Source organism: Urocampus carinirostris, chromosome 11 (assembly GCF_059441175.1).
Source record: "Urocampus carinirostris isolate Australia breed hairy pipefish chromosome 11, RoL_Ucar_1.0, whole genome shotgun sequence".
NCBI lineage: Eukaryota > Metazoa > Chordata > Actinopteri > Syngnathiformes > Syngnathidae > Urocampus > Urocampus carinirostris.
In genome coordinates this window covers 25,893,938-25,909,848 of record NC_142359.1, presented here as the reverse complement: position 1 = coordinate 25,909,848, position 15,911 = coordinate 25,893,938, and the positions used below count along the sequence as shown (strand labels likewise).

The 15,911-nt window shown below is 44.0% G+C and overlaps 1 protein-coding gene across 1 annotated transcript; it reads left to right on the top strand.

Moving 5' to 3' along the window:
• The first annotated feature begins 16 nt into the window (after positions 1–16).
• On the top strand, positions 17–15,658 carry cfi (complement factor I). Its single transcript, XM_088348158.1, has 17 exons — positions 17–181; positions 1,367–1,431; positions 1,485–1,638; positions 3,945–4,008; positions 4,082–4,253; positions 4,323–4,513; positions 7,537–7,638; positions 7,748–7,858; positions 9,998–10,027; positions 10,103–10,123; positions 10,202–10,338; positions 13,525–13,628; positions 13,713–13,817; positions 14,592–14,770; positions 15,156–15,257; positions 15,324–15,472; positions 15,539–15,658. Exons 1-17 carry the CDS (start codon positions 137–139, stop codon positions 15,605–15,607), a joined length of 1,800 nt encoding a protein of 599 aa, XP_088204284.1. The 5' UTR covers positions 17–136; the 3' UTR covers positions 15,608–15,658.
• The last annotated feature ends 253 nt before the right edge of the window (positions 15,659–15,911 follow it).

Here is a 15,911-nt window from a genome sequence, read left to right as displayed (position 1 = left end):
GGTGTGACTTTCCAATGTTGGCTGCCGGGGTCGGTGTCCTCGTACCTCATACATTGAGCTAATCATTGACCGAGAGGACTCTTTAGGTGCCCTTGAATTTTCGAGGCCTCAGTTTTGGGGAGACGCTTCGTTGGAGATGAGACTTTTCCTGCCTTCGTTCCTCCTTTTCACCTCCATATTGGTAGGTTTACTTTTCCTCCTCACGTGATAAATGTGTTATCTTTGAGTGTATTGAGGTTTCCAGGTTTTTGCCCATTATTACGAAAGAAAGCCTCCCTCCCTGTTTTTACTCCAGTTGGTTATTCCTCTCCCTTCTCTCATTGCTTTTATTGTATCCTCATTAAAATAAGGAAAGCTTCAAATGTTCGGGTGCTTTTAGTTAATGTCACGGTCGCCATGGCTACCAGTCTGCCGCGCCCCCGAACTCAGCTGCAGCAGATCAGCTGATTGCTGGTCTGCTATTTAAGGCTGGATTTTGGGTTTGGCGGGCGCTGGCTCATTACACAATCCCAGGTCTGTTATGCCTTGTCCTGTTGAGTTCGTGCCGGAGGAACTCTGTATTGTTCTGTTTTGGTCCCGGAGTATTGGGCGACTTTTATTTTGTTAAATAAAACTTATGATCGTCAACGCATATGAGTTCTCCCTTCCTGCCTCCGTTCTGGTCCGATCACTCCTTCACTCCACCACGTCACGTGACAGTTAAAGCATCTTTGTGATTTTAAGATGGTAGTGGGTTCCATCACTCATTGCCTTACTTTCCATCAATGTTTGCATGCTATCCTTAAAATATTAAAATCTATAAATGTGTGGTTTTAGTTAAAAATACATTGTTCTTTCACCTCCCGTGATTTTGAAAAGGAGTTCAGTTACTTATTCCTCCCTCTTCTCTTTGCATGTTATCCTTATTATAATTTGAAAACTATAAATGTTGGTGTGTCTTAAGGTTGGGCACATTTCTTTTCATCTCTGTCATTTCAAAAAGCCAAGGGGTTCTGTTACTTATTCCTTCCCATTCTGTCATTTTTTGCACGCTATCGTATTTAAATATCGAAACCTATAAATGTGTGGTTTTAGTTAAAGCAGGCACTGTTTTTTTCATCTGTGTGATTTTGAACAAGAGGGTTCGGTTACTTATTCCTCCACCTTTCAAAGTTACACAGATGATTTAACAAACAATTTCTAGGTTTTTCTGTCTTAATAAGGACAGCTTCCAAAGGACAGATGTTTCGATTACTTTTCCTCCATCTTCTGGGTGCTCCTGGGTCATGTCTATTGTTGAAAAGCGGTTCTTGCAGTTATGATCGGGTGATCTGGTGACATCCTAAGGAACAGGCTTTTGATCAGACTGCTACGTTTCTCCCTGCAGGAGTCGAGCCAGATTGAAAGTCCACCGGACCAGTTTTTGGGTCCCGAAGAGTGTCTGGCCAGGAAGTAGGTGGTTCCGGCGTCCCTGCTGTTGCTCGTGCTCAGTGCTTTGCTTGCAGGCCCACGCGAGCGTCATGTGACCTGGTGTTCTGTCCCCCCTGGGAGCGATGCATCGACGGACGTTGCAGCTGCAAGCCACCATATTTGTGTCCCTCCGAGGACATGGCTCCTGTCTGCGGGCGGCAAGGACGAGTCTTTTTGTCCTACTGCCAGGTAGCGCGCCCTCAAAAATTGAGGCTATCACTATTGGCGTAACCAGCTAGTTTTTGGGGGTACTCAAGCAACCCCAATTTCAACCCAACCAACAAAAATAAGCACCGAAAACAATAGTATTTTTAAAACTCTCCTTTCCTAGGCTTAAATATGATGAAAAATGCTAAAATGAAAAATAAAAATCAAACAAAACAAATTGAAATTACTCCACCGCCTTGAAATGATCAAGTCCATTTGATTCCTAGCACCGTTCTCCGCTTCTCTTTAGCTCAGATAGTGTCACTTGCGCCATAGCGGCAGAGTCTATGAAGGCTCTGGTGTGATACAGTGAGAGTATGTTACACGGTGGTTATGTTGAACAACTATTTTACCACCAAATGATATCATCATCAGGTATTAGCCTTTATCTTCTCTGTTACAAATTAATAAATAAAAAATGGACATGGTACAGAAAGATTATTTGTGCAAATAAATAAAATATATAAATATATATATATATATATATATATATATATATATATATATATATAGGGCAGCACGGCGGCGCAGTGGTTAGCGCGTGTGCGGCACAGTTCTAAGGTCTTGGGAACCTCCTGTGTGGCCGGTCCGAATTGTCCCTAGGTGTGAATGAGCGAGCGAGTTGTCTGTCCCTGTGTGCCCTGCGATTGGTTGGCAACCAGTTCAGGGTGTCCCCTGCCCGCTGCCCGATGATTGCTGGGATGGGCTCCAGCACCCCCGCGATCTTACTGAGGATAAGCGGTGCAGCTAATGAGATAAGATGAGATATATAATATATATTATATACTGTATATATATTCACTTGGCCCCAAATATCAACCTGTATTGGAAATTAGGAAAGCACAGCACAAAAATCATGTGGCCACATGGGTTATGATTTACTTTTTGTATCTGCTATATTATTATTATTATTAATAATTTGAAGGATGTAAAATGGCATAACCAAATAGAAAATATAATTAATTGTAAGATAATTAAAAGAAAAAATAAATTAAAGAAAAATAATGAGTGAATTGTATATTCTTTGGAATGTGCGCAAGGTGCTGGAGAGCTTGGCAAAATAAGATTATAAGCGTTTATGTTCCTAATTAAAATATTTGTGTAGTTTCTTTTTAAAGAAATATTAGCAAAACTTGGTTGTGTCTCCTCTCAATGTCTTCATAATGTGCAGCAGATACTGGGGAGCGTAGCCAAGATAAGATTCTGAGTGTTTCTGTTTCTTATTGGAATTTTTTTTTTTTTTTAATTGTATTAGTAGCACAACTTGGTTGTTTCTCATCTTTACCTCTTCGTATTGTGCATCAGGCACTGGGGAGCTTGGCCAAGATAAGACATAGCATTTATGTTACTCATTAAAGTATATATTTTCATTTGATTTGATTTATTATAAAGTACTAGCAGAACTTAGTCATTTCAAGTCAAGTCATGTTTATTTGTGACGCCTTTAATCACAAAGACTATCAAAGGGCTGCACAGACCACAGATTATTGCAAACCACAGACTATTATTCCACCATCCCCTGATCTAAAACCTACACGAGGACAAGGAAAAATTCAAAAACTCAGGACGAGGAAAAATAATATACCTTGAGAGCCTATGCTAGCAATGTAGGCACCGTGGCTAATTTTGTAATGCACACTGCAAACTTCTGTAAAAAGAAATAGGAGAATTTAGTAAAATAGTGAAAATATTAATCTTTTTATATTTTATTCTTATTTAAGGAAAAACTGCAAAAAAATAATAACATTGCACTTGGTCAAAATAATTCCAGTTATTTTTTTCTTTTATCTATTTTAAATAATTTATGATTGATTTGAGGCGGGCGGCACAGCGGCGCTTCTGCGGCACCGTATTGAGGTCATGGGATCAAATCCAGCTACCAGCCTTCCTGTACAGAGTTTGCATGTTCTCCCCGTGCTCACGTGTGTTTCCTCCGGGCACTCCGGTTTCATCCCACATTCCTAAAAGATGCATGCCAGGTTGGCCGGTCCAAATTGTCCGTAGGTTGAATGAGCGAGCGAGTGAGTTGTCTGTCCCTGTGTGCCCTGCGACTGGCTGGCAACCGGTTCAGGGTGTCCCCTGCCCCCGCGCGAAGTTAGTTGGGATGGGCTCCAGCACCCCCGCAACTCTACTGAGGAAAAGCGGTGCAGATAATGGATGGACTGATGATTTAAGGCCCTAATTGTTATTTTTTCTGGTTTTGTCAAAATTAAACTATAGTTTGGACTCTATGTCGTGGATGGTATTACTCAATATTAGCATTGTAGGGTGTTTTTCTTTGTCCGCAGGCCATGGCCCTGTCCTGCCGCACCGGAAAGTCGGTTATGTCTCACTTTGGACAAAAGTGTCCAGGTTAGATTGCAAAGTTGCCGATTGTCCTGCTGATGCAGCAAAAAAAACACGATCACTTTTGTGCTTCCACCAGCTGCCGATGAGCATCTGGAGTTCCAGACTATCCTGGCCTCGGACACCGGCGCAGTCAGTGTGTCCGTCCCCGATCCTGTCCGTCCAGGAAAACGGAGGACGTTTCTTGTTTGCGCCGCCGGCTGGGACGTGGCCGGTGCCAACGTGGCATGCAGAGAACACGGGCATCCTCTGTGAGAACACTTTCATTGGTCAGTCTGTTTTAGTGAACTTACTCTGTCTTTTGTTGGCGTATCCTGCAGGGGCGCCGCCTCAGCCGGCTCATTGGTGTCCGCAGTCCTGAGCAAAAGAAATTCCACGCTCCCTGCACGATGCATTAGCGTTCGCTGCCGAGGATTTGAGAGGTCATTGTCTGAGTGCGTCCTGCACGACAGTGCCCCCGTTGGCTGGAAGGTTGCCACGGCAACATGCTACCAGAAGGACACTAAGAAAGGTACGAGGGACCAGAGGCAAGATCGGGCCCAAAGATCCAGCCCGACCTGAGCCATGTCCATGGGTAATAACGCCTGACTGGACCCAAACCTGACCAATTAACATGATTTGCAGTGCCAAGCCCAAAGCAAACCCAAATTTCACATTTTATTTGTGAGGACTCGAGAGGAGGTTAGGTGAAACCTAATATGATCTAAACATTTACATTTTTTATATTTCTGTGTTTGCTGAGATTACATTATTAATATAGATGGATTTTTTTTTCTGAGAGCTGACGGGAGGCACTAGATGGTCACAACGTATGGCCCACGTGCTGAACTCAAGGCTGCAGTACAGGCCCGCACGGCTGCTTGCCGCGGCCATTTCGCGAGACCAACCAAACAGCCAACCAGGCAGAAGAGAAGAAGACGAGCTGTCAATCAGCTCCTCTATTTATACGGACCAGGGACGCTTGACCAGATCACGCCTCTTCGAGCGTGATCTCAGATATCTGAGACCACGCTCGATCCAATGATGGTGTTTGAAGTCGCTTAACTTGTTAGAAAGCCAAAGAAGTGAGAAATTTGCGTAATGTTCTGTACTTGAGAATGCCTCTCCAATCGACATAATTACATAGGATGAGAACATTGTTTTGTCAATCCATAGCCTTGGATGTTTTAATTACATTCAAAACTTCACGTTATCAGATTTTATTATGGTACATGTTTAATTGGTACGTTCGGGAACTGGTCAAAATGGTACGCTGTCGTTCCATCCATTCCAAAGCAAGCCACCCGAAATAAAGAAGGTGGAAGTAATTTTTGTGCTGGGCTTTTTTGCTCTACACTTTAATAAAAAAACACACACTCTCTCGGATTTAAGACATTTTCTTTACTTATCATCCATAGCAGAATAGGGCACAAAAAAGAACAAGGATAAGAAAAAGACAGAAATAAAAAAGTTGGGATCTTGGCTTGCACCATTAGTATAGAAAAAAATGTGGTTGGCTTATTTTTTTCTGTAAGTAGACCTTTAAGTAAGATGAGATTATTGTAATTGGATCCAACTCCCCTTTAAACACACCAATCAATACCTGGAACCATTGTGAAGAACTTTGGTTCCAGTGTGTTGATGTGGTGATGGTCAGTCTGCAATCTTCAAGTCCGGAGGCCTGGTCGGGAGCAGAATCAATAGATGTAGAACGTTGATGTGTTGGTTGGATGCTTGCGGCTGGCAGGACCTTTCTTTGTCTCTCTGGGCACGTTAGCAAGCATAGATTGGCATCCCTACCCCAATCTTTGGCCCAACGGTGAAGGAGCGTGCAGGCTAGACTTTCGAGGTCACTTGTGGAATTCGACATGCTTAGCTGCTAGCTGAAGCAGAACTCTGTCGCCCGCTTGCTGAATCCAAAGTGTTGGTCTCTTGCTAAGCAAGAGCTTCTTGCTCCTTGCTCATATGACTGCCTCGGCCGCTGGCTGGATCAGAAACGTTGCCCCTGGCTTAACAGGACTTTCCTGCTTTCTGGCTCAAACAGAACTGACTTTTCTGGGTGAGGGGCGTCAGACACAGACCTTTCTTGCCAGCCTCCTGGGAGGTTACCAAAGCAATTCCACTATGCTCTTTGTTTTCACAGACAGTCGATAGGATCAGACCAACCCACACCCAATTGCGAATACACCATACAATTCAATCCCTTTAATGATTTAATGCACAAGTTCTGAAATCATTTGATCATTTTATTTAATTGCAAACAGGTAATTTTCCAATATCTGCGCAAACCCAGATGGGCTGTTTCAATCGTGTATAGCTGGGATCGGGAACCTTTTTGACCCAAAGAGCCATAAAATGTTTTGATTTTTTTTTTCAGTGAGAGAGCCACACCATATATTTCAGGAAAAAATTCGACAAAACCGACAAACCTGCTCTCCAGACAAAAGCTAATTCTTCAGCGCATTTTATTTCACTGTGTGACGTTTGATGGTTTCCCATATCACACATCAATATAAATATACCACCTCCCACAGTTACTTAAGAGTGTTGAGGCACATTTTGTTCGTCATTTTTCTCCTAAAAAATAGTTTCAAAACAAGGTAAAAAGGAGAAAGAGTGTGCGGGTCTTGTCAAGTGTATAGCTCCGCCCATTCCTACTACTTACCCAATCATATAGCTAGATGCTTTGCTCGAGCTTCTAGGTAAAACTTTGTTTTGGGTTAAAGTTTGTTCTGTGAGTTTTCATCATTTAATCTGTTGGTGTGTCACCCTGACTAAACTGTGTCCTATATACACAGGACTGAACCCTTGGAATAACAGTATTGTTTCGGCTTTGAACGTATGACAATTGGCTCCGCCTAAAGTGGCACATCTATTCACGTATTAAATTCATTTCGGAGTAGCTTCTTATGTGAAGATGCATTGTGGATGTGAATGCTCTAATTCGTTCCAAACCCCGCAAAAGCAAAGTATGATATTTTTGGGATAAATCATAAGAGTATCAGAACATTAAACAAATACATGTTAAATTTAGATGACTACACAATGAACATAAAATGAGAGGCACATAATGTAATAAAAGAAGAATAAAGGAAATAATTAAAATATCCATTTTTGACCCATGTTTACTGAAAAAAATGATCCAATGATGTCTGCTTTTGCTGGCTTTTGACAATTCGCCGAAAATGCGCAAGGCAGACGTAGCGATTGCCTGACTTGTCAACACTTTTTCAGGTCAATTCCTTTCCACAAATCCCGAGACTTTATGGAATTTTGCTAAAATGTCTTTTATTTGGGCTGATTGAATGATGACTGCGTCTGGCCAGAAACCTTCCCCTTCTTTGTCTGTGAACTCCGAACTGTGACAGTGACACGAAGAGCATACATGCTCACTGGTTGTCAGGCAGATTTAAAGCGGGAAACTGAGAACAGCAAATTGCAAGATCGCGCTGCAAAAAAGGGAAAATCTTGCACCTCATTTTGATATTTTCTAAAAAAAAAAGAAAAATGCAAAAAGTTGTAACACAATAAAACCATTTTATTTTATCTTTTCAGAATGCGGATTTTCCTGCGGCAACGGCAAATGTGTGTCGGCCGACCGGACTTGCGACGGCGTGGACGACTGTGGCGATCTCAGCGATGAAATGTGCTGCAAACGTAAGGAGGCCCGCAAATAGAAAAGCCTTCCAATTTCGTTAGACTTGTACAATGACACTAGAGGCCGTTTATTCCGTTAAATGACTGTCCCGCCCCTTTTTCCCGGCAGGCTGCAGAAGTGGCGCTTTCCTCTGCAAAACGGGCATTTGCGTCCACGCCGACGCGCTTGCAGACGGACAGACGGACTGCTTAACGGGCGAAGATGAGGCAGTGACCAACCGTGAGACTGCTCACACATTCATTCTATTCAACCCAGTCCCAATAGTCAAGTAAAGTCACATTTATTTGAATAGCCCTTAATCACAAGATGTCTCAAAGGACTTCACAGGTGACAATTACACCATCCGCTGATCTTAAACCAACATGCGGGGAAGGAAAAACTCAAAACCTCAGCACGAGGAAAATAAGAAACCTTAAGAAGGGGCCTCCCGGGTGGGAATCCCCCTTCCAGGATGACCAGGGTGCAATAGATTTAGCATTGGGTAACAATACACAAAACATAGTGAACATCAATAAAACACAACATAGGTAGTATGTTGAAATATGTCCATAACGTGCATGACAGCAACGATGCCTCAAGCCTGTGAAGGTTTCCTCAAATAGTCTCTGCGAGGAACGAAACCTCGTGCCTGTAGAATTGTCCAAAAAGTTCATGACAACCACGACGCAGCTTCCCGTTTCTGCCAGCCAGTCAATGCAGGTGTTGACATGCTTCATGTCCAGATGCTGGTCCGCTGACTCATCTCAAGTCGTCCTTCTCCCTTGTATCACCACCAGCCAGTCGAAAATGTCAGGAAATACTGTAAATGTAGACACAAAATGAAATTTCCCAAAAGCTTTTATTCACAGAAAAGTAATCAGTGTTGTATAGTGTACATGAACAGAACAATTAAGTTTTTTAGGATCATGAGAGACATCAAAGATAAACTAATAGATGCATGACTAAATCATGTTCAAACACTGTCTAGATCTAAGTTAGAGCATCAACTGGTACTAACTGAACACAAGACAGAAGTAAGAAAAACAAGGGCACAATGTTCCTGGCTCTCACAGAACCAATCATGAAAGTAAGACGGCACAAGAAAAATTCCCAATTAAGGACAAAATAATAAAGGGAGTTCACTGATGGCACGACAATGAAATAAGTGATAAGTATAACTAAAACAAAACATTTTTCAATTGGTTGTGATGCTAACTAGCTGAAACTGAGCAAAACATGAATATACAGATGATGCTGAATTGAACACAAACTTGTTCTGACAAAACCAACAGCACAAGACACACCCCTACGCGAGGAGAGAATAACAATGAGAGCGCTGTGACGACGAGACAATGAAATATGATGCAGGCGCACTAACTATCTCTAACTGAACAAATGTGAAAGGAAGACGGTAAAAACTAACCCTTACTAACTGTAACTGCACAAAAACAGGAAAGTAAGACAACTTTCGATATGTTGGGACGTTAACTAGCTCTTACTGAACAAAACATACATATACAAATGACGCTTATCATGTTTGAACACAAACTTCCTCTAACTAAACAAAACATGAAAATAAGACTGAGTAAGTTTTTGTTCCAACAAAATAACTGAAAGAGACATGAAAGTAAACAACTTTCAATAGTTTGTGAGCTAACTAACTCCAACTAAATGAAACATCAGAATACAGACAACGTTGGATATCTTTGAACACGATAGCTCTAACTGGACAAAATGTGATAGGAGGATGGCATAGATTATGTTGGAACAGTGACTCTAACTGAACAATATATGAAACTGAGAAAACTTGGAATATGTTGGGAGACTATCTCGAGCAGAACAAACCATAGGAGAAAGACAATCCAAAGGTTTGTGGTGACACTTATAAACTGTAACTAAACAAAAACATCTAAGGAGGACAACCCTAAATATGTTGTGACGTGAAGTAGCTCTAACTGAATGAAACAAGAACTACAGACGACGAAAACAAACAAACTGGGCGAAATATAAGAATACGCATGCTGCAACTCTAACTATACCTGGACAACTCAGAATATGTCAGGACACTCTCTGGCAGAAGAAAACATGAAAGGAAGATGACGCAAGATATGTTAAAACAGTAAATCTAACTGAACAAAACATAGAACTAAGACAACGCAGAATATGTCAGTATGCTAAGTAGCAGGACAAAACACTAAAGAAAGAACACAAAATGCGTCCGGATATTTACAAATTATAGTAAACAAAAATATGAAAGAAAGACAACACTGAATATTTTGTGACGCTATATAGTTCTAATTAAACATAACATACAACTTAGCTGGGGGGGATTTTCTTAACCCAACACATGTCTGTAACGTAACGCTCTTTCATGTCCAGAACGAGCCGGTGTGGACCTGAACAGCACAGGTAGGTACCCGAGGGGCGAGGAGCACATCCACCTTGTTGTCCAATGATGGCATTCTTCCTTCCTTCTGCTTGTAGAGTTCGTCTCTCCTAGAGAAGGTTTGTAACCTCAGCTGACTATTTTTTGGGGGAGGTTTGGTGCCCCTGTTTTCAAGCAATGACTGGTGCATCCCACAGAAACTCGCTCTAGCCGTCTCCACCTGGAGTCACGCCTGAAATGCGGCGTCCCCAACGTCACGGCGGCCCTAGACATCAGTGTGAAGGACCGGCAGAGCCGTGTCAAGAGGGTGGTGGGCGGCATTGCTGCCAACCGGGTGAGTTGGCGCCACCAGCTGGAGCTTGTACTGTACATAACTTGAAAGGAAGTCTTCACCCCAGACTAGGGCTCCAACTAACGCCTATTGAAACGATGAATCCAATAATCAGATAATTGTTATTTTTTTGCGGCACAGTTCTCTGGTCATGGGATCAAAGCTTCTTTTGCGGAGTTTGCATGTTCTCCCCGTGCTTGCGTGGGTTTCCTCTGGGCACTTCGGTTTCCTCCCACATTTCATGCATGTCAGGTTAATTGGCCAGTTCAACTTGTCCGTAGGTGTGAATTGTATGTGTCTGTGTGCCCTGCGACTGGCCGGCAATCAGTTCAGGGTGTCCCCTGCCCACTGCCCGAAGATAGCTGGGATGTACTCCAGCACCCCCAAGACTCTAAAGAGGATAAGCAGATAATGTATTTTTTTAACATACAGTGAATTTTTACAAAAATTAAATAAAAAAGGACTATCCAAAACCCATTAGGCACCTTGTTAGTAGAGACACAAATCCATCAATAAACCTCTGTTCATTTTTTCAGGGACAGACAAATAGATAATACATTAAAATCAAGTAAGGCGGCATGGCGGATGGGTGGTTAGGGCGCAGCCCCACGGTGCAGAGGTTCAGGGTTCAGGTCAAGCTATTGCAGCCTCCCCGTGTGGAGTTTGCATGTTCTCCCCGTTGCTGCGTGGGTTTCCTCCAGGCACTCTGGTTTCCTCCCACATCCCCAAAACATGCATGTCACGTTAATTGGCTGTTCCCTAGGTGTGAATACGTGAGTTCGTTGACTGTCACTGTGTGCCCTGAAATCTATCAGTCAGGTGCATCACCGCCCCTTATTATCATTTTCTTTTTATGTCTCTGTTCCTCAAATATCTTTCAAAAGGTCCAGTACACTTCAAAAATGGTAAAAGTATCCCTTGCTGAGGCCTATTATTCAAGTCCAACAATCCTTTCAATGAAAATTCCTTTATTCCTTCTTCTGCCAGCCCCTTCCTCATCTTCTCCCTCTGCATTTCATAACTCCTGCATTCCGTTATTGCAAGCTCCACCCATTCTTCCTTCTGACAGTCTTCACACAATCCAGTTTTATGTTCCATCATTTAGGAGTATCTTTGTAACGTGAAAACTTCTTATGTGAAGATGCATTGTGGATGTAAATGCAAACTTCAGGAGCATGAAGTAAGGCGTGTGCTGAAAACTGTTACCCCAGGAAGGCAGCTGGCCCGGATGGAGTACCAGGCCGGGTACTCAGGGACTGTGCCGATCCGCTGGCTGGGGTTTTCATCTTCAACAAGTCCCTGTCACAGGCTGCCGTCCCACCCTGCTTAAAAACCTCCATCATCATTCCCATCCCCAAGAGGTCAGCAGTGGAAAGCCTCAAAGGCTACAGGCCTGTCACACTTACACCTGTGGTCATGAAGTGCTTTGAGAGGTTGGTGTCCCAGCACATCAAGGACTCCCTGCCACCCACACTGGACCCCCACAAGTTTGCCTATAGGGCAAACCGCTCCACTGACGACGCCATAAACACAGCACTTCACACCGCGCTGAGACACCTGGACCACCGGGGGAGCTACGTCAGAATGCTCTTTCTGGACAGCTCAGCCTTTAACACCATTATCCCGGAGATCCTGGTGGAGAAACTCTCTCATCTAGGACTCTCTTCCTCCATCTGCCACATAATGGACTTCCTTTCAAACCGCCCACAGTCAATGAAACTCTGCAACCACGTCTCTCCCACCTTAACACTGAACACTGGCTCCCCCTAAGGATGTGAACTGAGCCCTCTGCTTTTCACCCTCTACACCTCCGACTGCTCACCGACCCACCTCACAAACACAATTGTTAAGTACGCTGACGATACTACCATGGTCTGCCTCATCTCTGAAGGGGACGAGGCGGCGTAAAGGGATGAGGTGGAGTCACTGACAACGTGGTGTTTGAAAAACCACCTCGTACTGAACACCGCAAAAACAAAATAACTCATACTGGACTTCAGGAGGAAAGGCAGGAACCCAGCACCACTCATTATAAAAGGACACTGTGTAAAGAGAGTCCACTCTTTCAAATTCCTGGGTGTGCACATCTCCAATGACCTCTCCTCTGCAAACATCAGAGCGGTGGAAGGGAAGGCCCAGCAGCGACTCCATTTCCTGAGAGTGCTCATGAAAAATAATCTGAAACAGCAGCTGCTGGCGTCCTTTTACAGAGCCACAGTGGAGAGCATTCTGACATACTGCATTATGGTGTGGCATGCTGGGCGCATGGCAGCAGACAGGAAAACACTTCAGAGGGTCATCAACACAGCCCAGAGAATCGTTGGTTGCTCTCTACCCAGTCTGGAGGACATTGCCTGCTCTTGCTACCTCAGCAGAGCAGAAAACATCATCAAAGACTTTTCTCTCCCCGGCCACCACCTCTTTGACCTACGGCAGATGCTACAGGTCACTAAGAACAAAAACAAACAGACTCAGAGATGGTTTCTTCCCCAGAGCCATTACCACCCTTAACACACCCCGCACAAAAAACTGAAACTCTAGCAAACACACTACCTCATACAGATGTAAAATTGTATTCATGCTTATGCTCACTTTGCACAATGTTGCCTATTTTTGCACTACCGCATATTGCACTAATACGATCCCAAAACTGTATGTAATATCCTACATGCCCACACATTCTTGTGTAAATATTGTGTAAATTATAGCCTGTATCTTCTTTTTTCCTCTATCTTCTTTGTTTTCTTTTATCCTCACTGTAAAATGTGAGACTGGAGTGCCATGTCCAATTTTGTCGTGACAATATGTTCAACCCATTTTGTAACAATGACAATAAAGCTATATTGTATTGTATTCTATTTTATTCTACTCTATCAAGGCACTTTGTCTAGTCCTTAGTCATTACAAGTCAGGACCTCATTATTACAGTCTCCACTCTTTTTTTTTTGCCACCGAACCTTGCTGTCCTAACATATTTGGTAACGTTTATACAGGTGTTGCCCTCGGCTCCATCTGTCCCACATGCCCTGCCATTTCTGATTTGTTCTTCCCCTAATTACACATTTAGTTTCTGCCCTACTAAAGCTGACTTGCATTTCAACCTTTTTAGCTCTCTGTGCCCCTTTCGCCAAATTGTCTGCCCTCTCATTCCCTTGAGACCCCCGACTAATGGTTGCAGCCCTACCCCAGACGCAGATCCAGTGGCAGGTGGGCCTGGAGGAGAACGGAAGGATCAACTGCGGGGGAACATACATCGGTGGCTGCTGGATCGTCACGGCAGCGCACTGCGTCAGGTGCCGGCTGGGGACAGTCTTCGGTTGTTGCTATCTGGTGATGGATCGCTTGAATGACACCCGTGAACTTTGTTTGACTTGCAGCCCCAACCCCTCAGCGTTCAGAGTCAAATTTTCCATCTGGAAGAAGTCCAGGCCCCAGGACACCACAGACATCATTCCGGTGGGCCAGATCATAATCCACCCCGGGTAATACCGCAGCCGCCGCCTGTCAACAAGTTAGAATTTGAGTTGTTCTATTTAGATAAAATTTGTGCTTTGATACCATCGTGGTACAATAGAGTTGTTTGGGTCCAAAAATAGTGCTTCACCGCAACCCTGGTCCCTTCGGAACTATGTAGAAGTGAATTAAGGTGTTTAAGTAAGACAAAAGGTTGCTTCCCCGACATTCTTGCACCTAAGGAACTATGTTGAAGTTAATTGAAGCGTTTATTTAGACCAAAGTAGTGCTTCATCGCCACGATGGTGGCTACAAAACTATACTGAAGTCAGTTGAGGTGATTGATTTTGGCAAAACTGTTAGCCCCATCTTGGTGCCCGATAAACTATGTCAAAGTCGGTTGAAGAGCTTTTAGAGCATCCAGACAAAAACAGTGCTTCAACATCCTAGTGCCTAGTGTTGAAATACATTGAGTTTAATATTAACACATTAGTGCTTTAATGCCATCTTTTTGCCCTATAAACTGTGTCGAAGTGTATCGAGGTCTTTCTTTGGACCAAAATAGTGCTTCACCGCCATGATGTTACATGCATACGGTAACTATGTTGAAGTTAGTTGAGGCGTTTCCTTTTGACAAAACTAGCGCTTTGTCGCCATCTTAGTGCTCTGAAAACAAAGTTGAAACCAGTTGCAAAGCCTTGTTCAGAAAAAAGGGAGCTTCACTGACATCCTAGTGCCTAAGGAACTATGTTAAAGTTTTAACCTGACAGCATTTCTAGCGGCTGTGCTGTCTGTCCCCCCAGGTACGACTCTAGCACCTACCAGGACGACATCGCCCTGGTGAGGCTCAAGGACCTCCCGGAGGACAAGGGGAGGTGCATGGTGGAAAATCCTGCCGTAAAGCCCGCTTGCGTCCCCTGGTCTGAGCGGCTCTTCGGCGCCAACCACACCTGCAGTATCTCGGGCTGGGGGCGCACAGCAGGTACCAGGAAATCACCAACTGTACCTAGGCCATAAACTCCAGACTGGGCTTGACTGATGAGCATAAACTGTTCGTTTATATCTGTCATGGCCAAGCCCCTCTGATATGTGTCTTATTGCAACACGTTTTAGTGTAGGGGTTGCGTTGACAAAACTATAACAAAATCACCAACAGCACTTGGGCCAAAAATTCTGGACTGGGCCCAATAGATGATCAAAAACTGTCTATTTCCACCTGTCCTTGCCAATCTTCTATGTGCAGTGTACAAGTTACAACAAGGTGTTAGAAACAGGCACATGGCCAAGGGGCTTTGCGAAGTCAGATGTTATCGAAATTGAGTTTGAATGAAGGAAGAGTGACCTGACTAGCTTCCACCATCTCCCAGAGGGACAGGCGTCAGAGGTTCTCTTGTGGGCCAAAGTATCCCTGATCCACGACTGCCAGCGCTTCTACAAAGACCGCTTCAAACCTGGGATGATGTGTGCCGGTCAGTTTTTTGCCCCACTCGCTGTCTCCCATCACCCAAAAAACTCACCATAGTTCATCTACATAGGTGACTTGGAGGGAAATGTGGACTCCTGCCAGGGGGACAGCGGCGGCCCCTTGGTGTGCGAGGACAATCTGGGGGTTTCCTATCTGTGGGGAATCGTCAGCTGGGGTGATCAGTGCGGGCAGCCGGACTCCCCTGGCGTCTACACTCAGGTGAGAGACACTGGCAGGGAGGATAGTCTTTGAGGGATGTTCACATTCCTGGTGGACTTCCCATAGGTGGCGCACTACTTTGAGTGGATCCGGTTGCACACAGGTTGGCCCACCATCACCCGATTCAACTCATGATCCTCATCTTCAATTGCAGGGTCAATGTCAATAAAGGCGCAAAACGGAAAACACCAGTGTCCATTTATTCCGCCTTTAATGTTTTTGTTTGGTTAGAGACAGTTGGCCTTCCAACTTTATTTCATGTTCTCGTCTTGGCACTTACGTAATTCTTCCATCAAGAACTTTCATGTTTTGTTCCATTAGATCTAGTGTCCGGACATAGCCTGTAGCATCTTATGTTCATGTTTTTTTCATTCTGCACCAGTTAGTGGTTTCAACATAAATTCCTATCTGTCCTTGGCCGCATGGGTGCATGCCCTGT